Source organism: Saimiri boliviensis, chromosome 14 (assembly GCF_048565385.1).
Source record: "Saimiri boliviensis isolate mSaiBol1 chromosome 14, mSaiBol1.pri, whole genome shotgun sequence".
NCBI lineage: Eukaryota > Metazoa > Chordata > Mammalia > Primates > Cebidae > Saimiri > Saimiri boliviensis.
This window is the reverse complement of record NC_133462.1, coordinates 48873811-48899480: the sequence shown is the minus strand read 5'-3', so window position 1 is coordinate 48899480 and position 25670 is coordinate 48873811. Positions and strand designations below refer to the sequence as shown.

The 25670-nt window shown below is 46.3% G+C and overlaps 1 protein-coding gene across 9 annotated transcripts in view; it reads left to right on the top strand.

Moving 5' to 3' along the window:
• ATP2B4 (ATPase plasma membrane Ca2+ transporting 4) overlaps window positions 1–25670 on the top strand; it is a 116860-nt gene that overhangs the window by 51032 nt on the left and 40158 nt on the right. For 8 of the 9 annotated variants that reach the window (XM_010348901.3, XM_074385001.1, XM_074385000.1 and 5 more), the window contains 3 exons: window positions 5475–6135; window positions 23458–23655; window positions 24949–25206. In XM_010348901.3, the coding sequence (XP_010347203.3) occupies window positions 5943–6135; window positions 23458–23655; window positions 24949–25206 (649 nt within the window). In that variant the 5' untranslated portion in view covers window positions 5475–5942. Of the gene's footprint in view, window positions 1–4641; window positions 4973–5474; window positions 6136–23457; window positions 23656–24948; window positions 25207–25670 lie in introns of those variants that run through there. The other variant, XM_074385003.1, reaches the window with a different exon arrangement.

Below are 25670 nucleotides of genomic sequence, written 5' to 3'. Positions count from 1 at the left end.
TCTTGCCAGGTCTTACCATGGTTAGGTCCAGCTTTCTGGGCAGGGCACTGCCCTTTGGAAGTAAAAGAGTGCCAGAGAGAAGGAATAGAGCTTAAACCACCCCCAGGTGATAAACAGGAAACAGTCCTGCTGGAAAAAAGAGAGCCAGTGAAGAGTAGGGTCTCCCTCTGTGCTTCCCAGATGACCAGGGGGAGCAAGGCATGAGATGACCGAGCAGAGGAAACCCTCGTCCTCACTGATGGGCTCTCCAAGCGGGCATTGGATATGCTTGGACTGTAGCAATCTAGAGCCCAGTGCTTTCTGGCTTGGGATGGGGGCAGGGCAAGGGGAGGGAAGGATGTGTGCCCCCAAAAAGCTTTGGGTCTATCCCTTTGCCTTCCCAGAAAGTTCATAAGAGGTAGCTATTTCCCTGATCTATTTCAGAGCCTTTTAGGAGTCATGAACAAGAGATAGATGGGTTTATGTGAGCCTTTTCATCAAGATTTAGGAAGTAAGTTCACAGCTTTGTTTCCAGTTTTTAAATATTATTGTTCTTGTACTTGAGGCAAGGTGGCTTCTTTGGATTCAGATTAAGGCACAGATCTTGGCTCTCTGAATCTATGTTTCCCCACTGTAAGATGGAGAGGTCCTCCTTATAGGATTGTTGGTAAGAATTCAGTGAAACAGTATATGTAAGAATTATAATAGCTACACCGTGTGGATCAGCCACTATGCCAGGCACTACATCATACACAGGGGCATATACGTAATTTCTGATTTTCATGTAAAGGACCTAGTATGGCCCCTAGCACATGGTAGGTGTTCAACAAATATTTTTTCCCTCGCTTCCCACCTCTCCCCACCCCATATCCCTATTCCTGACTATAGGGAGAAGTAGGGCCTCACTTGGAAAGAGGGAGACTGACTCCAGGTCAGAAAAAAGACCACTGGTTTTGTGAGGGGCTCCTGAAGCAGGTCTTATATCGTAGTTGGGTGCCTTCTAAAGTGGGGCCAAGCTGCTTCCCCTCTCAGAGGGCTTCCCTTCCTCGCCCCTCGAGTCCTGCCTGGCAGTGATGCCGGCACACCTGCCAGAGTGTTTCCAGGTGCTACCAGCTTGCTCCTGAGCAGAGGCTCTCAGCCCACTGGGAAGGACAGAATAGGGCAGGGCAGAGCAGGGCAGAGAAGTGTCTGCTCCACTGAGCAGCCCCCGCCTGTAGCCCAGAGGCCAGAGTTGACCGGAGCCTCTTATTATTCCAGGCAGGTCTGTCTGCAGTGCCGCAGCAGCCTGAAGCCCCAGCCCCGGCCTCTCCTGTTTCCTTTCTCCCATTTTTATTTATCACATCACTTTCATTAGGAGGATTTGTAGAGGGGAGACTCAGGTGGTGAGTTCCTTTCACATTTTCAAATGTCCTCTACTCTATAATCTATACAAGGAGTCTCTCTTTTTCCTCATAGTTTGGGGATGTATTTCTTCTTTAGCACCCTGGAAAAACTAAGAGTGAAAAATTTCTGGGACAAAATTGGAGGAAAGTGTGTCTGACTAGTGTTTACAGTTTGGTGACTTAGGGCATAAGGTTCTTGTCTCTGGGAGCTCCTCATTTCTATAATTTTTTTTTTTTTTTTTTTAATTTTTGAAGTCAGGGTTGCACACTTGCCCAGACTGAAATTAAGTGGTAGGAATACAGCTCACTGCAGCTTCCACCTCCTGGATTCAAATGATCTTCCCACTTCAGCCTCCCAATTTGCTAAAACCACGGGCATGCACCACCATGCCCAGCTCATTTTTATATTTTTTGTAGAGACAGGGTTTCACTGTGTTACCCAGACTGGTCTCAAACTCCTGCCTTCAAGCAATTCTCCTGCCTCAGGTTTCCAAAGTACTGGGATTTTGCCACATTGCCTCAGGCTCTTTGTGGACCTTCTTGTTTCCCAGATAAGAAGGGAGTATGAAATTTTCAAACAAACAGAGCCCTGCTTGCTTAACTCTTTTTAAGTCAGAGTAGTGCTAAAAATCACTCACAGGCATGAGCCACCGCATCTAACAGATGCCTGCCTTTTAAAGGGCCTCGTAGAGGTTTTCCAGAAAATGAAGAGATTTAGGCTCAAGAGCAGTAAAGTGTAACAAAAAGAGCACGGGGCAGTCAAGACCACCGACTTGCCAAAGGCCAAATCACTTTTTTAATCTCCATGGACCTTTGTGTCTTCATCTGTAAGGCGGGGATCACAGCTGTCCTACCTAGAATGGATAGACCGATGCTTTCACGTGTCATCTACAAATTACAGAACAGAAGTTATAGGACTTTAGGAGGAAAGAAGTCAAATGTCTTAATGATCATGGAAAGCATTATGATTTCTTGCCCTAGAAGGAAGACATGAGAGACTTCACTCTTCTGTCATTCCTAGGCTTGCAAAATGCTAGGAAAGCGGAGTGAGCACATACCTTACCCAGAATGCCTCAGGCCAAATGACAAGAGGTGGTACCTTCCAGGTGCCTGAGCCACGCATCTGACGCTGAGGTGGTGTGAGCACCTTTAGATTATTCTTTGGCGGTTGCCTAATCAAATTAAAGGCCAGGCAGGCTCAGCAGCTGCAGAGAGCTCATATTCCAGAGAGCTCAAAACTCAGAAGTGTGGATGTCGTGATATGCTTCCTAATTACAGAACTTTTACAGAGATCCCACCTTAAACCTGGGGCCCTAACTCTGCACTGCCCTTTTGCTTTTGTGCCAGCAGCTCAGTGCTTGACCTACTGTGTGCTTGTCTAGATCAGCCTGAGGCAAACAAACCTTCTCATTCTTTTCCGAATGAGTTCTTCAGCCCCGTGTGTTCTAATCTTATATGATCTTTTCCATTAGTCCTATGGATGTGGAAGAATCTCTCCTCTTTGGTACTCTGAAAAGAGGTTCGAAGTAAGGTAGGAATTCTGCTGGGCATGGTAGCTCACATCTGTAATTCCAGCACTTTGAGAGGCCGAGGTGGGAAGATCGTTTGAGACCAGCCTGGCCAGCATGGTGAATCCCTATCTCTACTAAAAACAGAAAAAATTAGTTGGACATGGTGGTTGGTGGCTGTCATCTTAGCTACTCAGGAGGCTGAGGCAGGAGAATTACTTGAACCTGGGAGGTGGAGTTTGCAGTGAGTCAAGACGACACCACTGCATTCCAGTCTGGGTGACAGAGTGAGACTCTTTCTCAAAAAAAAAAAAAAGGAAAGAATTCTGACTCAGACTGTCTTTTCGAATTCTCAAGAGACCCAAGACCCTATATGCTGGTGGTTATCGCTAATGGTTACAACCTAGCTAATAGTTGTTGTTAATTAAGCTGCCTTAGAATTTCCCATTCTTGTTTATGGGGTGGGGGTTTCCTGGCAAAGAAAGATGGACGGGCACGTGGGGCTTATTGTTCTTCTACTTAAATGACTAGGTAACAAAAGTTCATGAAGATCAAATTAGGCTTTCTCCCATCACTTAAGTGTCCTATCTGGACATTGGACACACTTCAGCTAATATTTCCAAGTACTATTTCCTTCATTCCATTCATTTATCACTTACTTAGGGTGGTGTGAAAGGCAGGGCCCATTCTCTACCCAACTAAAGGTGGAAGGAACTGAGTCCTGAAAAGGCTAAGTAACATCCCTGTCTTCATGGAGCAAACGTTGTAGTGGGTGAAGACACAAAAGGTAAAATTCTCTGACACCTAGTTCAACACTCTATCAGCATTGTGCCCAACATCCTCTTGAAAGGTGAAGGAGTTCTACTTAAGGGTCAAGATGGGTTTCTTGCTGTTATAGCCCCTCCCACTTCTTCCAGGCTTGGAAGAGAAGCTGAACTGGAGTGAAACTCTGTGGTCCTGCCTATTCCTATGCCAGCCTGAATGAAGGGAGTTTGCCACGTTGTCTCAGGCTCTTTGTGGACCTTCTTGTTTCCCAGATAGGAAGGGAGTAAGATATTTTCAAACAAACGGAGCCCTGCTTGCTTAACTCTTTGTAAGTCAGAGTAGTGCTAAAAATCTACAATGGGTGGCGGGGGAGGGGGAGGTGGCAAAGGGCACATTGGGAGAGGGAGGAGTATAAATCAACCTGCATCCCTATGGAAGCTTCTGGGAAGAGGATTGTCAGGAATCTGCAAAGACTTTGGCTACCTGCAACTTTGGAGGAGGTCACTGATCAAAGAATCGTAGCCTTTATTGGATGGTTCCTGTGCTGCTTTGTTCACCTTCTAGAAGGAAGGATGGTGTCTATTGATTACAGAGAGGTTGGCCAGAGCTCCCTGCCACTCCCTGGTAACTGAAGTCATCAGTGGGGACTATGTAACCGCGGCTGGGGTCCCATGTTCTCATGCTATGCTGAGTAAGAGCCCTTCACATTTAAAAGGCTCATGTGTGGCAGTGGCTCCTGTCAGCAGCATGACACGCACAGGCCCCTCTCTGAAGCTGACAAGGGGCCTCAGGATAAGTTTTCTTCGCACATTTACCGCTCTGTATCCTCACTTACACATACCTCCACCCCACCCCCTAGTTAGCATGCATGAGAGGTAATGCATCTTTCTGAGGGGAGAAATGCTGGCCCCTCTCTGGTGCCTTTATTGAGTTGATTTGACAGTTTGGTGCTCACTCACAGGCTAGCTCGTGACCTTGTTGTGCCCTGTCCTCTATCTGAATTGAGAGGTGTCTTATCGCTCCCACTCCAGAGAAACTTTAATGCTCAGGCTTTAAACTCTCTATCTTTCCACCTCAGAGGTCCTCTGTCCCCCTTATTAAAAAAAAAAAAAAAAAGTTCACCCTGTATCACCAACTGCCAAAGCATTTTACTCTCCTATTCTCCCCAAAAGCCTCTTGGAGGAGGGTAGAGCTTAGCCTCGAGATCAAAATTTGGTACCTGCCAAGGGGACATCTGCCACAGGCTGCATCATTTCCGTACACCTGGAGGCTGAGTACTCCAAGAGGTTTCGGAGGATTTGGGCATCTTCTATCAAGTTGTCTTCCTTGTGTGTAAATGTGTGTGTCGGGAGTGGGACGAGTGTGGGGTGTGGGAGGGGACGGCAGACTGACAGGCCACCCTTCAGATCACTTAGATTGGAACTCCTTTTTCTGACCTCTTCTCATCTTTTATAGATAAAGTTAGACTGAAGAATCCTGTCACAGGTCCCTCAAATAGAGAGGAAAAACATTCGAGCCATTAGGGGTCGTACCCATTTATTTCCAAGTTTCTGAAGCTGTGGGTTTTATGTTGCTTGGTTGGGAGAGGTGACGTATGAAGATTGGGGTGTATTGAAATTACTTCTCTATATGGGAGTTTACAGGCTGCAGGGGCCTCCCAGGGAGGAACAGGCCTCCCCTGAGTCAGCTCTCGGAGCTCAGGCCTCAGCTATCAGTTAAGCTCAGACCTCAACTGTCACCTAAACCCTTGTGCTTAGACTGAGTACCTCTTGCCCTGATGTTGGATCCTCGTGGCTGCTCTAATGGTTTCTTTTTGTCTATCTTTGAATCTTTATTCCAGAGATCCAGTTGTCATCGGTATCCAGGAAGCTCTCCTCTTCCTCCTCCTGACGCCTCTCTACTACTACAGTTGCTGGTTGTTGCTAAGGTTGCTGCCATGGTAACATGCACATCCTGTTTACACCTTCATCTGGGCAAGTTGGTCTAAGCTAGGAACCTACCTACCCTGGACAACCACTTCCATCACCACCTGGGGACACCAATCATCGTGACACGGAGTCCGCCTTCCACTCGGTTCCCCCATCTTCTTCCTCCTCTCGCTGCCAGACTTCATACAGAAGAAAGGATCCAGGCTTGGGACTGCTACTCGGAAGCTTATTGCACAAGATATATTCGATCTGTCCCCTCACTGGGCCCCCAGAGAAGCAGGAAGTAGAAAGAAGTTGGGACAGGAAGGCAGGAGACACTGGTCAGTTGAAGGGAAACGCGACACCTTCTCTGGTTGAGGGGCTTGGTAACGGCAGGCAAAATGACGAACCCATCAGACCGTGTCTTGCCGGCCAACTCGACGGCCGAGAGCCACGAAGGGGACTTTGGCTGCACAGTAATGGAACTGAGGAAGCTCATGGAGCTGCGTTCGAGGGATGCACTGACCCAGATTAATGTCCACTATGGAGGTGTACAGAATCTCTGCAGTAGACTGAAAACCTCCCCTGTGGAAGGTAAAGGCCGTATCAGGGGTGGGGAGTCGGAGGAAGGTGGCTAGTGTTTCAAAATATTGTTTTCCCAGCTTTTAGAGAAGGCACATTTCTGGAGGCCCAACTGGTATATTGTCTGGTGGGAAAACTGTGGCATGTGAAGCACTGAAAGGAGGCAGGCCATGAAGAGCCATGTCTTTCCCAGAGATGATGTTTACAAACTGTGCTGTTCTCTGAAGATTATTCTTTTCTCCTTTTTCTTTTCTTTCTTTTTCTTCTTCTTCTTTTGTTTCTTTCTTTTTCTTTTCTTTTCTTTTTTTTCGTGTGTGTGTGTGTGTGTGTGTGTGTGTGTGTGTGTGTGTGTGTGACAGAGTCTTGCTCTTCCATCGAGGCTGGAGTGCAGTGGCGTGATCATGGCTCATGTAGCCTTGACCTCTTGAGCGGAAGCCATCCTCCTACCTCAGCCTCCCGGGTAGCTGAGACCACAGGTGTATGCCACCACACACCACACCCAGCTAGCTTTTTTGATTTTTTTTTTTTTTTTTTTTTTTTTTGTAGAGATGAGGTCTTACTATGTTGCCTAGGCTCATCTCAAACTCCTGGGCTTAAGTGATCTTCCCACCTTGGTCTCCCAAAGCGTTGGGGTTACAGGCATGAGCCACTGCTCCTGACCCCTCTTTTATCCTTTTTCTGTATCAGTATCCAGAAAGGAGAATATATATTTTTAAAATGTTTGTGATATGAATTTCTTTTTCTGTATCTGTGTCCAGAAAGAAGGATATTTTTTTCAATGCTTTGTTTTAATTAAAAAAGGATATTTATTTTTTAAATGTTTATGATATAAATGTTGTCATCAACAAATAATCAAGTCCCAGCCAGGCATGGTGTCTCACACCTGTAATCCCAGTGCTTTGGGAGCCCGAGGCAGGTAGATCACTTGAGGTCAGGAGTTCGAGACCAGCCTGGCCAACATGGTGAAACTCCATCTCTACTAAAAATGCAAAAAATCAGTGAGGCGTGGTGGCGGGCGTCTGTAATCCCAGCTACTTGGGAGGCTGAGGCAGGAGAATCGCTTGAACCTGAGAGGCAGAGGTTGCAGTGAGCTGAGACCGTGCCACTGTAATCCAGCCTGGGCAACAGAATGAGACTCTGTCTCAAAAAAACAAACAAACAAAAAAATCAAGTCCCTTATTCTATGTCTTTGATTACAAAAGAGTTTAATTCTTCCCTACACTGATCTTACAGTGTAATGAACGGAGGAAGGAAGGGTACAAAAAAGTGAGTACGTCCAGCTGCCCAGTTGAGCTCTTCTCTATTGTATACTGTTAGAAATGGGATGATAGGCCAAGCAGGGTGGCTCACATCTCTAATCTCAGCATTTTGGCAGGCTGAGGAGAAGGGATCACTTGAGCTCAGGAGTTCTAGACCAGCCTGGGCAACATAGTGACACCCCATCTCTATTTTTTTTTTCTTTTTTTTTTTTTTTTTGGAGACAGAATCTTGCTCTGTCACCCAAGCTGGAGTGCAGTGGTATGTGGTATGATCTCAACTCACTGCAACCTCTACCTCCAAGGTTCAAGCAGTTCCCATGCCTCAGCATCCCAGGTAGCTGGGACTACAGGTATGTATCACCACACCCAGCTAATTTTTTATATTTTAGTAAAGACGGAGTTTCACCATGTTGATCAGGCTGGTCTTGAACTCCTGACTCAGGTGATCTGCCTGCCTCAGCCTCCCAAAGTGTTGTGATGAGGAGGCTCACATGTGTGAGCCACCATGCCCAGCCTCTACTTATTTTAAATAAAAAGAAAAAAAAATGAAATGGGATGTCACAAGATATATAATTGTACCCATCATATCTTTGGATCACTCACTGTTTTGTATCGAAATTATAAGTGATTTTTTTTCAACTCTGCCAGATACACTTTTCATGTAGTTCTTCTTAGTTTATTCTTAAAAGATAAAAGATTTGGCCGGGCGCGGTGGCTCACGCCTGTAATCCCAGCACTTTGGGAGGCTGAGGCGGGTGGATCATGAGGTCAAGAGATCGAGACCATCCTGGTCAACATGGTGAAACCCCGTCTCTACTAAAAATACAAAAATTTAGCTGGGCATGGTGGCATGTGCCTGTAATCCCAGCTACTCAGGAGGCTGAGGCAGGAGAATTGCCTGAACCCAGGAGGCGGAGGTTGCGGTGAGCCCAGATCGCGCCATTGCACTCCAGCCTGGGTAACAAGAGCAAAACTCAGTCTCAAAAAAAAAAAAAAAAAAAAAAGATAAAAGATTTTTTTTTTTTGAGACAAAGTCTCACTCTTGCCAGGTAGAGTGCAGTGGTGCGATCTCAGCTCACTGCAATCTCTGCCTTCCAGATGCAAGCAATTTCCCTGCCCCAGCTTCCTGAGTAACTGGGACTACTGGCACACACACAACTGGCTATTTTTTTTTTTTTTTTTTTTTTTTGTATTTTAGTAGAGACAGGGTTTCATCATGTTGGTCAGGATGGTCTCAATCTCCTGACCTCGTGATCCACCCATGTCAGCCTCCCAAAATGCTGGGATTACAGGCATGAGCCACTGTACCAGGCCAAAAGATACTAAAAGATGACGAAAAATCCAGATTCAGGCTTTCCTCACCCAGCACAGTTGCCCAGTATGCCATGGTAAATTTTGCCTCACCAAAATCTAAAAAGAACAAAAGGAAACTTGCTTTTCCAGTTTTGCCTGGTTTTAGCATCTATGTAGCAGATTCTTGTTTGGCTCTATGCTTCTGGCAGTTCATGGCCGAGTGGCATGAGATGGAGCAAAGATCTTGTCCATTTGAGGCTGGTCTCTTATTTCTGAATCTTCCTCAGAGGCCACATCACATTTCTCACCAATTCTAAGAAGTTGTTACCCTTTGCCAGTGCTGTATTATAAGTTAGTGACTTGGAGTCTAGACTCTTTAGGAGCCTAGATTCTTCAGATAAAAAGAGATAGAGATTTTTACATAGTTATCTATACCTAGCTTATGACTTGTTTTCTTTACAACCTAAGGGAGCTTCCCTACCTATTCTCTTTGCTTCTAGAAAATTTGGTTTCCCATCTCATAGGCTTTGAGTTCAAATACTAGCTCTACCATTTACTAGCTAAGTAGCCCTCAACAGTTCACTCAGCCTTCCTCAGTCTGTTGGAGTAGAGTACGCCCACTGTACTCCAGCTTGAGCAACAGAGCCTGAGGCTCAAAATAAAAAGAAGACTGCCTTGTGACATGTACCTTTTGTTTTTAATCTGATTTTGCCTTTCGCTAAAATAAGAAGAAGAAAAAAAGTGTTCTCACTTCAATACATCAATTCTGCCTGTATGTTTCCATTTCTTGTATTTGAAAATGATGTTGATTCTCGTGTTCGTGGTTTTGAAAAAAAAAGAAAATAATGTTGATAATGCCTAGCTCATAGAGTTACTGAGATTAAATAATATATGGACAGTGTTCATATTTATAATTAGGTGTTCAATAGATGAGTTTTCTCAGATTAAAACAGAGCCCATGTGTCTGTAAGTACTTGCCAGAACATGGGCACCTATGGAGTGCAATGGTTTGTCGTATTTGGAGAGGTTACTGCATGTGTAACTGCAAGTACTGTCCATTTCATTCACTCCCCTTTTTTTTTTTTTTTTGAGACAGAGTTTCTCTCTTGTTGCCCAGGTTCGAGTGCAGTGGCACCATCTCGGCTCACTGCAACCTCTGCCTCCTGGGTTCAAGCTATACTCCTACCTCAGCCTTTCCAGTAGCTGGGATTACAGGCGTCCAACACCACACCCAGGTAGTTTTTGTATTTTTAGTAGAGACGGGGTTTCCCCATGCTGGCCAGGCTGGGCTCAAACTCCTGACCTCAGGTGATCCACCTGCCTCAGCCTCCCAAAGTGCTGGGATTACAGGTGTGAGCCACTGAGCCCAGCTACTCACTTCTTAATCACAAAAAAGAGCACCTGGGTAAGGTGGCAATATCTAATTGCTTTTTTCTCAGTCTTTGCCTTCTAATGGTAGCCCTTAATGATAGCCCTTTGGGCTCTGTCTACTTCTTGCCAGCTAGATTTCTTTATTTGGTTACTTTTACAGCCGTATTGACTGCTGAGGGCCTGTTCTTAATTATATCTTCACTGAGATAATGCAGTACTTTACGAACACCCATCAGAATTTAAACAGAGTCTTTCTTTTTCCCTTCCTATGCTGTTCTTCCTCCCACTGGTCAGCTATCTCTCTCCCAGACGGGAACTCAGGAGTCCAAAGAAGCTGGAACCTAGAGAATTCCTGACAGCACGATTCAGGCTTTCCTCCAATTTTCCAGATCCCTTCCCAGAGCTGCCACTGTTTACTTTCTGATTCCCAGAGAGCTTCCATTCCCAAAGGCCAACATATGTTCTGCGTTCTGTCAACGTTGGATATCAAATGTTATAAACATAGCTAATGCTCTAGGATCCTTTCCCAGTCCTGGTTTCAGCTGCTTCCAATGGCAAGTGCTTCCCTTGCTACACCCCTGGCCAGGCCTGTAGCCTAGGACTCTGACCACTGGCACTGTTGTCGACTGCCATGTCCTGCTTCCTTAGATCACAAATATGCATCCAGGTGTTTTTCGTTTTCTTTTTCTTTATAAGATATGGGGATCTCACTATGTTGCCCAGGCTGGTCTCAAACTCTTGGACTCAAGCAGTTCTTCCACCTCACCAGTTTGTATTAATGTAAGAGTTACTATAGGGCTTATTCTGGAACTGGGGTGACAGAGTATTGGAAAACAACTTTTCCGTTAGTAATTATTGGTCCCCAGTACCAATGCTGACCTCCTAGTTTGTGAGAGGAATAAAGGGATAAGAAAAGGAGGCATAGAACAGCTATGACATAGGAGTATCTACCCAGGCAAGGGTAATGCTCACCTGTTTAGTTAGGGTAGAGAATACCTAGAGAATACCAGAGAATAGATCCCCAATACACTGATGCTATAAAAAGCCAGCCTGTTTGTGGAAGGCCGCACAGCGGTGCCTGACAGCCTAGCATAACTTGTCACTGTGGGAAGTCTCCACGGACCAATAATAAGAATAAATAAATAGGCCAGGTGTAGTGGCTCACGCCTGTAATCCCAGCACTTTGGGAGGCCAAGGCCAGCAGATCCCGAGGTCAGGAGCTTAAGACCAGCCTGACCAATATGGTGAAACCCTGTCTTTACTAAAACTGCAAAAAATTAGCCGGGCATGGTTGTGTATGCCTATAATCCCAGCTACTCAGGAGGCTGAGGCAGGAGAATCACTCAAACCCGGGAGGCAGAGGTTGCAGTAAGCAGAGATTTTGCCACCGCACTCCAGCCTGGGTGACAGAGTGAGACTCCATCTCAAAAAAATAAATAAAAAAAAAAATAAAGAAATTTACCTGGTGCTTGAATTCTGCTGGTTGGAAACCAAGGTGAAAGTTTAAGATCAGAGAAACTGGTTCCTAGAATATGACGCTTTTCCTTTGTTTTCTATGGACTGATAGCATCTTTAGTATAGATCGACAGAATTTTTTTTAACAAGTTTATTTATTTATTTATTTATTTATTTATTTATTTATTTTTCAAGATGGGGTTCCACCATGATGGCCAAGCTGGTCTTGAACTCCTGACCTCAGGTGATCCACCCACCTCGGCCTCCCGAAGTACTAGGATTACAGGCATGGGCCACCACACCCGGCTGTTTATTTACTTATTTATTTATTTTTATTTTGAGACAGAGTTTTGCTCTTATTGCCCAGGCTGGAGTGCAATGGCGCAGTCTTAGCTCACTGCAACCTCTGCCTCCTGGGGTCAAGTGATTCTCCTACCTCAGCCTCCCGAGTAGCTGGGATTACAGGTACACGCCACCACACCTGGCTAATTTTTGTATTTTTAGTAGAGATGGGGTTTCACCATATTGGCCAGGCTGTTCTCAAACTCCTGACCTCAAGTGATCTGCCCACCTCGGCCTCCCAAAATGCTGGGATTACAGGTATGAGCCACCGTGCCTGGCCCAGAATTTTTTTTAAAACCATAGCTATTAATGGGACTTACGGAACTTGGGGTTTATGACATGGTTTTGTTATCACTAAAATGGTTTTATTATCGTAGATTTACACAATTCTAAAGGCAGGTGAAACAATTATCTTCTCTGGCTGGCCAAAGTAGTTCATGCCTGTAGTCCCAGCACTATCTGTGCTTCTAAGAGTCTCTGTGTGACTGCTCTAGCATAACAGGCAGCAGAACATTAATGTAGTATAAGTCAGAAAGCATGAAATATTGCACCCCATTCTACCTGGTAGTAAGACCTTAGACAGGTCAGTTAAGCCCTTTAGCCTGGAGACAGGGCGAGAGCAAACCATTATTAATATTATTATTATTATTATTATTATTATTATTATTATTTTGGGATGGAGTCTCACTGTGTCACCCAGGCTGGAGTGCAGTGGCACAATCTCAGCTCACTGCAACTTCTGCCTCCTGGGCTCAACCAGCCCTCCCGCTTCAGCCTCCCAAGTAGCTGGAACCACAGATGCACACTACCACGCCCACCTAATTTTTGTCTTTTTTGGTAAAGGTGGAGTTTTGCCATCTCTACCTCAGCCTCCCAAAGTGCTGGGATTACAGGCATGAGCCACCACCCACCCAATATTTTGTTATTGTTTTCAATTTCATTTTTATTTTTCAAAACAGGGTCTTGCTGCATCACCCAGGCTGGAGTGCAGTGGTAAAACCTCTACCTACCCGGCTCAAGCAATCCTCCCACCTTAGCCCCCTGAGTAGCTGGGACTACAGGCGTGGACCACCATGCCTGGTTAATTTTTGTATGTTTTTGTATTGACAGGGTCTCTCCATGCTGCCCAGGTTGGTTTTGAACTCCTGGGCTCAAGCAATCTGCCCACCTGGGCTTCCCAAAGTGCTAGGATTACAGGCATTAGCCCTCAGGCCCAGCCTCAGTGCAGCATTTTGATACCGGCGTGTGTTCCTAGAGTATATATGAGATAGAATAAGAGGAGTTGCCCCGGTGGCCAAGAGTTGATTACACTTAAGAAGACTTGGAGACGTGCAGCTACACAGCCTTCAGCAACAACCAGAAACAAGGCTGCGAGCATCAGCCAAAAAGAGAAGAAAAATTAGAGCAACAAGAGTGAGGGAGACATAAGGGAGAACACGTTTACATCTAAGTACATAAAGATTTGAGTCTTTGTGGCTGTATGTCAATGAAAGCAAAGACGCAGGGGTGAGGCTGGAGCTCCTGGGCGAGCTGTGTAGCCTTGGGTTTGTCAGGAGGGATAAACTCAAGCATTTTGCACAATGGAATCCTCTGCGTTTGCTTGCTTCTTTCCCGTTTCAGTTTCTTCCCCCACTTCCCCCTGCTCCTTTTATTGTCTCTTCTTTCCCTGTCCATTCCCACCTCAACCAATCTTTCCAATCCCCAAAGAACAAAGCAGTTTGGTTGGCAAAGGCCAGAAGATGGCCTTTTACCTTCTGAGTGGTTTCCTGTAGAACCTCATGGCCTCATGAGTGGAAGAAGCCTTTGGTGAATTTGGGATGAAAATTACCTGTGGCTTGAGGGGAAGAAAGAAGACGTCTTTTCCTTAGTCTCAATACCCTTTTGCACGTAGGAGGGAGGAATGGTCCTAGGTGAGAGATTCTTTAGCCTAGGTAGAGGTTATAGGTATTATTTTTTCCCAATAGAATCTTCCACGTTGGTACTTAGCTATGCTAACCTTTTCAGGAGGAAGAATGGTGTTTTCTGAGCAAGGGTCAGGCCAGCATTTAGAGGCAAGGTCTGGGCCCAGACCAGAATGGGAGAGAAGGGGAACCTTGAATAAACAGTAAATTATTAACTGTAGGCCTTCTTTCAAAAGGCTGAAGACTATTTTTGTTGAATTTGAATCTAAAAGACTGTCGGTGGAACTTTCTGTTTTATGTTCCTTCTGTACCCTTCTACTTCTTTTCTTCTCTGCAGAGTCGAAGGTGTGACAGTGAGATATTGAGGGCTTCCAATTCTTTTTCAACAACATGCAACTAATATTTAATAACTAGTAGGTGGCAGGGACACAAGGGTGAACATGATCAGCACAGTCCCTCCTTCCATAGAGCTTACAGGCTAAAAGAAGATGCATGTAAACGAAGGCAGTTTCAGAAATCTTGCCATTGGGCTTTGATGAGGAAGAGCAGGGTCTGTGGGAACACAGTATGTGGACCTAAGCTGAAGGCATTGCAGGGGAGGAGAGGGGGCTTAGAAGCTGACGATGGCACACCTGTGTCATCTAGGGATTACCCAGGGAAGCTCTAGCGTGGCCACACTCTATGATGATTGCGACCACCTACTGAATATTCCTGGCAGAAGATGCAAACATCTTTGCCTTCCTTAATTACTGAGTAGTTACTGGGTTTAGGAAGCTGAGATTCCTTGGGGAGCACATGGCAGGAGGGCAAAAAATGTGTTTTGAGACGGCCAGCCCAAATTACAATTTTGTTTTATTAGCTTGAGGATTTAGATGAACATCTCCTATCACCTCAAGGTCTCTGGGGCTGAACTGTGTTCCTGTCACTGTGCCTTTTGAGGGCAGTGGCATGTTTTACCAAGAATTGTCCTTTTTGCCACAAGCTGAGATGCACTGGGATTGGGCTCTTCCTCAGCGTGGCAGATTGACATTTCTCGTAGTATTGCCAACCTGGAAAAAACTGAGTACATATCCCAAACAAATGTTCACCTGCAAGACTGCTGCCTTACTATTAATACGTCTAACGCTACCATTTACATAGTAAGATAGGCAAACACAGATACGGATGAAGTAGGCTGGACACGGTGGCTCATGCCTATAATCCCAGCACTGTGGGAGGCCGAGGTGGACGGATCACAAGGCCAGGAGATCAAGACCATCCTGGCTAACACAGTGAAACCCCGTCTCTATTAAAAATACAAAAATTAGCCAGGCACGGTGGTGGGCACCTGTAGTCCCAGCTACTCAGTAGACTGAGGGAGAAGAATCGCTTGAATCCTAGAGGCAGAGGTTGCAGCAGTGAGCCAAGATCACTCTGTTGCACTCCAGCCTGGGCGACAGAGAGAGGCTCTGTCAAAAAAAAAAAAAAAAAAAGAAGAAGTGAAGAAGTGGATGAGGTAATACAGAATGGTGTAATATTTTCCTCACACTGTAACAGATGGATGCATGCCCCCCACTCAGAGACCACTGCTCTAAAGAACGGTAGTGTTAGGGGATATGGGGGACTAGGCGAGTGAAGATGGAGTGGAACAGATGTGAGAGGAAGATGGGCAACTGGCTTCTTTGAGGTTTTCTTCCCTATCTTTAGAGCTTGTAGTCTGTTCTGGAATATCAGTTTTTAGAAGCTCCTCCATTTAAGGTTAGAATAACTTCTGTTTTCCTCTTTCTTTGTCCTCTCTGCCTGTAGCCATCACCTCTTGCCCCAGCTCTGCTAAGGATACCACATAAGTGACCCCAATAACAATGATCTGGGCTTGGCCTCAGAGATTAGCATTCTGTGGTCCACTCTTCCCACCAAACTTTGGGCAGATGTATTGGCACTAACTAATTTAAGGTGTGAGAGAGACTCAAGCCAAAAGTGTCCTCCCTCTGTCCCTCCCCATCCCTCACCGCAGGGAACTCCACTTGGTATCCTGGGAGTCTCAATACCCTTTTGCGTGTAGCACCCTGTCTGGTTGGAGTTTCATGCCTATGGCTGAATTAGCCCTCTTGAAGGCTGTGGGCTTTCTCTTCCTAGCCCAGCCCAGGCTCTGCCAGTTCTTTTCTATTTAGCCCTCCTTGCCTAGAGCTAGGTTTCTGGGTTCACTGGCATAATGCTGCCCGGCTGGGGTCAGAGGGGTCTTCATGAGGAGAGTGGCTAAGGCTTCCCCAACATGAGAGCCCTTCCTGCTTTCTCTTCTGGAGCCCTTTATGCTCCATTCCTTTGACAGCTCAGCAGCAACTCTTGCAAGTTTTTTAGGGGTCTGGTTTGATTTTTAACCTTCTCATTCTTGCTTTGCGTCGAACCATTAGAGCTGGTGGTGGGAAGAAAGATAGCATTCCCTCTTTGGGTGAAGCAGATACTGCATCTACTGAAAGTGGAGCTTTCATTCTTGTTCTTTAGCTCCAAGGTGGGACTATAACACTGGATGGAAGCACATTCATGAAGTGCAGGTGGCAAAGTGGCAGAGCAGAAAGCTAAGCAGAGCGTACTAGGGAGCCTTTTCTCCCTGGGCCACAGTTGCTGTTTTCAAAAAAAGGCAAAGAGTGGGGTGGGATAAAGGGAATCATGCCCTGAGGAAGCAGCCCACCCCAAGAAGGGATTTTTTTAACCAGAACAAGGAAAGCAGCATTGTTCTCCAAGTTCATCATCCTCTGGTTGTGACCTTGAATTGACTGCTTTATCTCTAGGAGCTGGAAGTCTAGCAGATAGAGAGCAAATCTCCACGCCGTGGGTATGTTAGACTGGAGATGCTGAAGTAGGGAGACTGCTGTATACTTGGAAGAGTAGCATCTGGTTATTAGTCAGAGATGGCTCGCTCTTGCATGGCCCTATTTGGATTTTAAGCTATTCCTCCCCCTCAGTCCCCAAATTCAGGGTTGTTGGGGTTTTTTTTAATTAATGTAAACTTTTTTTTTTTTTTTGAGACAGGTTCTTGCTCTGGTGCCCAGGTTGGAATGTAGTGACAAAATCACAGCTTACTGTAGCCTCAACCTCCTGGACTCAGGCAATCCTCCTGCCTCAACCTCTCAAGTAGCTGGGACCACAGGCATATGCTATCATGTCCAGCTAATTTTTTTTTTAATTACTTGTAGAGACAGAATCTTTCTGTGTTGCCCAGGCTGGTCTTGAACTCCTGAGCTCAAGCTATCCTCCCTCCTTGGCCTTCCAAAGTGCTGGGATTACAGGCATGAGCCACCAAACCAAGCCCAAATCCAGGGTTTTTAAGGATGTCAAAAGGTGTTCTGCTGTCTGTTCTTCTCGAGTACCAAAAGAAAACTGCCTTCAAATCAACGCGGAGAATATTCTCCCTAGTGCTATCTGTGTGGGAGAAGATTCTGCTGCCTCCTTTGGCAAGGTATCACAACTCAGAAAGCTGGGAAGTCCCTCCTGATGTCTACCCTAGCCCCACCCTTTCTGGGACTGAGCTGGTTCTGATAAGTGGTACCTCTGCCCTTCCCTGCTGGAACAGGCCACTGAGGGCTGGGCTGGACTTCTCCCAGGTCCTCGGTCCTGCATAGACTCATGGCAGACACAAATGTTCCACTGCTGTTTATTCCACGTTCCCACCCAGCCTGGGCAGGGACCATGCAACTCCCCTGCGTGGGGTGGGGGTGATGACTTCACAGCTGAACATTCTCTCCGCCTCTCCCAGCTCTTGTGTGCAGTCTGGTTCATAAGGCCAGAAGTAATCCCGGTCCGGGTGGGGCTTTCTCTCTCATGTTCTTCAGGACAAGATTTCCCCTCAGTTTCCTGATGAATTTCTAGGGGAAACCCTTTTCCTGTGTTTCCAGCATTCTCTCCCTGCCAAGTTTCCCTTCCCCTCTCCAGGAGGTTGTGTGAGTAGCTGAGAAACCACTGCAGAGATCAGGGCCTTTTAGAACCTTTTCCTGGGCTGGACAAGTGTTTGTGTGAAATTATAGCTGCTGAGAGCAAGGCCTGAAAGACTCTCTAGGGCAGAAAGAATTGGAATGGAAAGCCCAAAACTGGGGATTGGCCGAGCTCCCAGTCCCACATGGCTTTCCCATGCCTCACCACATGTCAGAGAGGATTCCCAAGGCTGCTATAGCTAAGAGCCCTAACCTGCCCCGCCCTGCTGCAGGGCATGCTGGGAACTGAGACAGCCACTTGACTTCTTAAGGTTGCTATTGTACCAGCTCAGGTTGACTTAAGGTGGAACACATAGATGGGTAGAAAATGGCAAAAAAGAAACAGGTAAGTGACTTTGGGGGCGTTGAGGCAAGAGCAAGGCCTGACCTTTTATGTTTTCCCTAGTGTGTCTCACTTTATATGCTTGGATCCAAAAAGCGCCATTAGGAATGTTTTATTGAGTACAAAATTTATAGGTTTGGACTCTGATGAACCTGATGGCAATGTCACCATCCCTGAGGCCAGGAAAGAAAGACAGGACTAATTCGCCCGGTTGTAGACAATGGCAGCAGCGCTGGCTTGCTTAGAGGTGCAGAGGAAAGCAGCATGCAACCCTACCCTGGTGAAGGAAGTAGGGTGGCCAACCATCCCTGCTTGCCAGGGACTGAGGGGGGCTCCTAGGGGGAAACTTCAGTACTAAAAACTGGCAAGTCCTAGGCAAACTGAGACAAGGTAGCCACACTAGACTGAAGCTTCCGCTGAGTGCAGCTGCCTCCATGCCCCAGTACCCTCAGTATCTAGGTTGGCATCCAGCAGTCCCCCACGGGGTGGCAGAGACTCCGCCACTTACTAAGCTCAAGTAGTCAGACTCTTGCCAGGCCTTCGTTTGCTTCTGTGTCAGATCGGGTTAACAGTAGCTACCATGTAGGGGTGTGTGATGCTTGAATGAGAAGGCATGAATGTGCCTGGCAAAGCATCTGGCACATAGTAATCACTTAAATGCTAGCAATCTTAGTTCTCACTCATTCATTCAGTTCGTTCAACAAATCTGCATGTGTACAATGCGCCGGGCAGTGCCGTAGGCCTGAGGAACAAAGACGAAAATCCTGCCCTTGTGGAGGAGCTGAATGTGTCTTATTATGTGCTAGGTGAGAAGACCTGTGGAGGGAAATGATTGAGCAGGATGAGCGGGATCAAGAGTGCCGGGTAAATACAGTGGTCAGGGTAGGCCCCACTAAAAAGAAGACATTTGTACAAAGACCTGAAGGAGGTGAGGAAACAAGTCCTCCCCAGCGAGGAGGAATCTGGGCAGAGGGAACAGCTTGTGCAGAGGCCCTGAAGTGACGCATGTCTAGTGTGTTCAGGGAACAGCAAGCAGGCTGGCTGGGCCGGATCGCAGTGAACAGGCGAAACTAGAAGGAAATACGGACTGGGGGGCTGCGGGAGTCATAAGGGGCCTGAAAGCCCATTATTAAGTCCTTGGTACCTAGTTTGACTCTAAGTAAAAGCCAGAAGGTTTTGAGCAGATGAATCACATATACTGCCTTGGATCTTAAAAAAGATAATTCTGGCTAATACATTGAGAAGAGACTGAAAACAGCAGAGTGAGGGTGGAGGCAAGGAGACCAGTTAGAAGACGATTGCTATAATCCAGATGAGAGATGATGGTTTAAACCAGGATGATAACAGTGAAAATGGAAACTGATTGGACTTTAGATATATTTTGAAGGTACAGCTGATAGGATTTCTTGACTACATGATATAGGAGATGCGGGGCTAGACATCAAAGATGACTATGGGGTATTAGCATGAGAGCACAGAGGGACAGGTAGCCCTGCTCTCTGCCCCTCATATGTCCCTCTTTTTGGGAGGGAGGGTTTCATTAGGCTATTGGGGTACACCTTATGATCTTTAATATTCAATGCCCTGGGTTGCCCACATAATCATCTACTAAACCTTGAAAAGGAGGAAAGGGCATTTCCTCCCTTTATATTGTGAATCCTGCTTCTTTGAGAAGCATCCCAGGTAGATTAACAAATTACCAGCACTCCTGCTTCCCTTCAGCAATCCTGGCTCTCCAGCACAGCAGTCCCAACTTGGCATAGCCTTGCCATCTCTGTTCTCTGGGGAGAAAAGATCGGCAAGTCCCTACCCCCTGGCAAGTCTGCCTCTGCCTGTCTGGGACTAAAGATGCCCTGCCCAGAACACTCCTTTCCCAGGCCCTGGCTTTCCCTCCTACTGGGAACCTGACTTCTCAGGCTGGTGGAGGCAGGGAGCCTCTGGGGAGCAACCCAACTTGCTTCTAGAGATTTGGCCAAATCTCACAGCTCTGAGGAGCTCAGCTGTGCCACTGAGCTGGAAGCCAGGGTAATGTACTTGGGCACTGGGAGTCAGGAGACCCTGGGTAAGACATCAGGCACTGCTTCCCTAATCAGCTCCTGTGTCTCTCTCATAAGCACTAGCAAGCGAATGTGGTCTCCAAAGAAGGCCCTCAGCCGGGCACAGTGGCTCACACCTGTAATCCCAGCACTTTGGGAGGCTGAGTCTGGTGGATCACTTGGGGTCAGGAGTTCAAGACCAGCCTGACCAACATGGAGAAGCCCCGTCTCTACTAAAAATACAAAAATTAGCCAGGCATGTTGGTGCATGCCTGTAATCCCAGCTACTCGGGAGGCTGAGGCAGGAGAATGGTTTGAACCCAGGAGGCAGAGGTTGCAGTAAGGCGAGATGGTGCTATTGCACTCCAGCCTGGACGACAAGAACAAAACTCCATCTCAAAAAAAAAAAAAAAAAAGAAAAAAAAAGAAAGAGGTCCCTCACACCCCTGATTCACAGATGTGAACGCCAGCTCATTCTCCCCACTTTCACCTCCTGCTCCCCACATCTGCCTTTCCAGATAGATGAATATCTTGAGTATGTCTCCTGATGCTTTTTGTTGTATAGGACAGGGAAATGGAGATCATCTCAAACTCTGCAATAATACTCCCTTGGGTGCCTGTTTTCCCATTTTCAAAATCTTTATTTGTCCAGATGTCTTTCTCAGGTCCTAACCCAAATCTTTCTCCTCTGACACTTAAGGTAACACTCCTGGGTTCTTTTTTTTTTTTTTTTTTTTTTGAGACAGAGTCTCTCTGTGTCACCCAGGCTGGAGTGTAGTGGTGCCATCTCGGCTCACTGAAACCTCCACCTCCCAACTTCAAACAATTCTCCTGCCTCTGCCTCCCGAGTAGCTGGGATTACAGGCACGCACTACCACGCCTGGCTAATTTTTGTATTTTTAATAGAGGCAGGGTTTCACCATGTTGGCCAGGCTGGTCTCAAACTCCTGACCTCAAGTGACCTGCCCACCTCAGCCTCCCACACTGTTGGGATTGCAGGCATGAGCCACCGTACCCGGCCCACTCCTGGGTTCTATTCAGTGAAGATGGAGAATAGACATTTGCCCTCATACCATGTCTGCATTCCTTCCACGGCAGCAGAATAGCCTTCACAGTGACTAAAGTGTAAAGAAGGCCTCTGGCATCCAAGTCCTTTGCCACCATTTTGTCCCTGCAGCCCCGTCATCCACTTCTCCTTATTCTCTCTGTGAAGCTTGGTTGAATTTCCCTTCCTCTGATTCTTACCCTCCTAAGCTGCTAACCTTTTTTCAAGACAAAAGTCACCCCACCCTGCCTGTGGGAAACCCTTCAAACAGGCAGCCAACAGCTTCCAGTGCCAAAACCAGGACTAATTTGCTTCAGCGTGTAAACAACTTGATGAATACCAACTGGCATTAATCACCACGTTAGGATTTTCCCTCTTCCCTTAAAGAGTAGCCCCCCAGGGAACCCGTGAAAGGACCCAAATATAAGGAAAGCACTGAGCATAATTCTGCCCACCTCTTGTCCCTCTGGGATAGTGCCTGGAGAGTATGTGTGTGTGTATGTTTGGTGTCTGTGTAATGTGTGGTATGTATGTGGCATGTGGTCTGTGTGTGTGTGTGTGTGTGTGTGTGTGTGTGTGTGTCGTGTATCTGTGTGGTATGTATTATGTATGTGGTTTGTGTTTCGTGTGTATGTGTCTGTATATTGTGTATGTGGTGTGTGGTGTGAGTGGTGGATTGGTGGATGTGGTGTGTGGCAATTCTGCCTCAGCCTCCCAAGTGTGTGGTGTGTATGTGTCTGTGTGGATGTGGTGTGTGTGGTTCAAGGTATATGTACACACATATGTAAGGTATGTAAGCATACATATTTTGGTGGGAGGATGCTGGTAACCAAGTACTGCGTAGTATCTGAAAACTTTGTGGCCTCTCCTTTCTTATTCTCTCTCTCTCTCTGTTTTTTTTTTTTTTTTTTTTTTTTTTGAGATGAAGTCTTGCACTGTTGCCCGGGCTGGACAGCAGTGGCACAACCTGGGCTCACTGCAACTTCCGTCTCCCGGGTTCAAGCCATTCTCCTGCCTCAGCCTCCCAAGTAGCTGGGATTACAGGCATCTACCACCACTCCCAGCTATGTTTTTTGTATTTTTAATAGAGATGGGGTTTCACTATGTTGGCCAGGCTGGTCTCAAACTCCTGACCTCATGATACACCCATCTCGGCCTCCCAAAGTGCTGGGATTACAGGCATGAGCCATCATGCCAGGCCTCTTGTTCTCTTTATATTCAACCTGGGTAGCAATACTTCTAATACTTCTCTTAGTAGTTACTCCTTAGTAGAATGGCAGTACCTCTCAGTGGTGTGTGTTTGTGCCTCTGTGTATGTTTGTGTAAATGCACATGCGCATACACACACAGGTGTGTATATGTGTGTGACAGAAAGGGAGGGGCACATGTGCTTAAAGGGGATGCCCACAAGTTGTAGTCTCAAAGACTCTGCTCTGATGCCCTCCTAAAGCTCCTGGATCTTGGAATCAGGACACGTGTGATGATGCGATGATGCTCTGTCTCCATCTTGCATGACCTTGAGCAAGGAGCTTGTTCTTCCTGGCCTTTGTGTGTGAGCCAATGGATGGCAGCTCACTCTGCATTTAAATCACCACAGCATTTACCTGTTAATGTGACATAAAAGTTCTATGTGAATCCCAAGAACCACTTTAATGTCTATGTTCTCAGAGCTGGAGCCTGGAGCCTACTCAGTCAGTAGCAGATGAGATTCTATGTCTGGTTAAGAATTTATCCATCTTATACTTGTTGTTAAGATAAGTGAGTGGTCCCGTGGCTGACTAGTTTCTTTTTGCCCATGTTTAGACTGAAAGTTCCACCGTCTCTGAGTCCTGGGCAGATCGGTTGTCATACTTGGGTGAATCAGGAAGCAGGGGATCTTTTTTATCTATTTATTTATTTAATTATTTAATTTTTGAGATAAGGTCTTACTTTGTTGCCCAGGCTGGAGTGCAGTGACATGATCGCGGCTCACTGCAGCCTCAAACTCCTGAGCTCAAAACAATCCTCCCACCTTAGCCCTCTGAGTAGCTGTGACTACACGTACACCACACCATGCCTGGCTAATTTTTGTCTCTTCTGTGGAGACAAGGTTTCACCATGTTGCTCAGGCTGGTCTCAAACTCCTAAATTTAAGTGATCTACCCACCTTGGCCTCCCAAAGTGCTAGAATTACAGGCGTGAGCCACCATGCCTGGCCTTTTTATTTATTTTATTTATTTTTGAGATAGTGTCTCTCTCTGTTGCCCAGGCTAGAGCATAATGGCTCACTGCCACTTCAAAACTGCCTTTTATCATTTTCCATTTATTCTACATGTATTCATCCACTCCTATCTCTTTTTCAGGTCTATCTGGGAACCCTGCAGATCTGGAGAAACGTAGGCAGGTGTTTGGACACAACGTGATCCCTCCCAAAAAGCCCAAGACCTTCTTAGAATTAGTGTGGGAAGCCCTTCAAGATGTCACACTCATCATCCTGGAGATTGCAGCCATCATCTCCCTGGTCCTGTCCTTTTATCGCCCAGCTGGTGAAGAAAACGAACGTGAGTGTCCTAAACAGCTCAGCGTGACTCTGATTCTGGGTTCTTCCTATTACCACCAAAAAGCACTTAAAACAGGTTGTGTGGCTGACAGGTTATAGCTTAAAACATTCCCCCTATTATACAGAGTGGCCTTTCCGAAGGAAACCAACCAGCAGCTACTAAGCTATTCTTCTGACTCATCCTTATTCCAAAGGTTCCTCCCCACCCCACCCGCCACCCACTTTCTCCCATTAAATCCTTTTTCAGAATGTCAGGAATCTTCTATCCTTTTAAGAAATTTTATTTATTTATTTATTTATTTATTTATTTATTCATTCATTCATTCATTCATTCATTCATGATTTTTAAATGGATTCTTGCTCTGTCACCCAGGCTGAGCGCAGCTTGATCTGGGCTTACTGCAACCTCCTGAGTTCATGCAATTTTCATGCCTCAGCCTCCTGAGTAGCTGTGATTACAGATGCCATCATGTCTGGCTAATTTTCATATTTTTAGTAGAGACAGGGCCTCACCATGCTGGCCAGGCTGGTGTCCAACTCCTAACCTCAGGTGATCCACCTGCCTCGGCCTCCCGAAGTGCTGGAGTTACAGGTGTGAGCCACTTAATAATTTATTAATAACAAAATAATTTTATTATTATGTCATAAAACCAGCCTATTTAATAATTTTTATAACACAGAGACAAGCTCTCACTATGTTGCCCCTGTTGGTCTCAAACTCCTGGGATCAAGCAATCTCTCCCGTCTCGGCCTCCCAGACTTCTGGGATTACAGATGTGAGCCCGTAATCTTTTCCACCACCAAAAAGCACTTAGTATTGGTGACTGACAGGTTATAGCTTAAAACATTCCCCCTGTTATCCAGAGTGGGCTTTCCAAAGGAAACCAACCAGTAGCTACTCAGCAATTCTTCCAACCAGGAATTCTCTACCCTTATCCAACCAACAAAACTCTGCATCTTAAAGTGCCCCCTGCCACCAATTGTCTGGCTTTTTGGGAAATAGCAGTGAAAGCCTGACCATGTTGGAAATCATAAGTGTGACCTTACATGTGACTTGCCTAAATTTGATAGTTTGTACTAATTAGTCACCTGCCGTTTTGGATTAACATGAGTAGTTACACTGGTGATGAGACAATACTCAACCCTGCTGTCCTCTGGTATCTAGCCAACAGTTGTATTTGCTATTATTCTCCTTTTCTGACTTTCCATCTTGGGGGATTGTGGAAGCACTACCCCCATTCCTTAATGTCAACAAAACCCCTTCAGTGACTGCTTCTCTCCCTTCCTGGGATAGTGTGTGGTCAAGTCGCAACTGCCCCAGAAGATGAAAACGAGGCACAAGCCGGCTGGATTGAGGGGGCAGCCATACTTTTCTCAGTGATCATCGTGGTGTTAGTGACTGCCTTTAATGATTGGAGCAAAGAGAAGCAATTCCGAGGGCTGCAGAGCCGCATTGAACAGGAGCAAAAGTTCTCCATCATTCGAAATGGTCAACTCATCCAGCTTCCTGTGGCTGAGATTGTGGTGGGTGATATTGCCCAAGTCAAATACGGTGAGAGCTCTGTGTTTCTTGTACTTACCCTCCCCCACCATCCCCATTTAAGGGGTAGATTCTTTGGCACGAGGGGGCTGGTAATTGCTGAAAACCCCAAAAGATAAGAACCCAAATTGAATTCACTTTTAAGTTAGAGTTTAAGGAGGCTGGGAGAAGGAATTTCGGAAAGGATTAGCGGAAACTCTCCCACAAGATTGTCAGGCTTGTACCCTGTGTGTCTTAAGGTTAAAGTGTTTGATATTCAGGCCACGGAAAGGTGTTGGGGATGAATAATAGTTTGAATTTATAATGCCTGGAAAGCAGTCTTCTCCCAGGTTGTACAGAGCTGAAGTCTTATAAAGACCCTCCATGTACTCTTGACCATTGCTCTCTAGGTAGGGCCCATGGGAGCAGCCCTGAGATGGGGTTGAGGACAGGAGTTGGAGGTCCCTGTCCTCAGCTAGGTCCCTCTCCTCTGACTA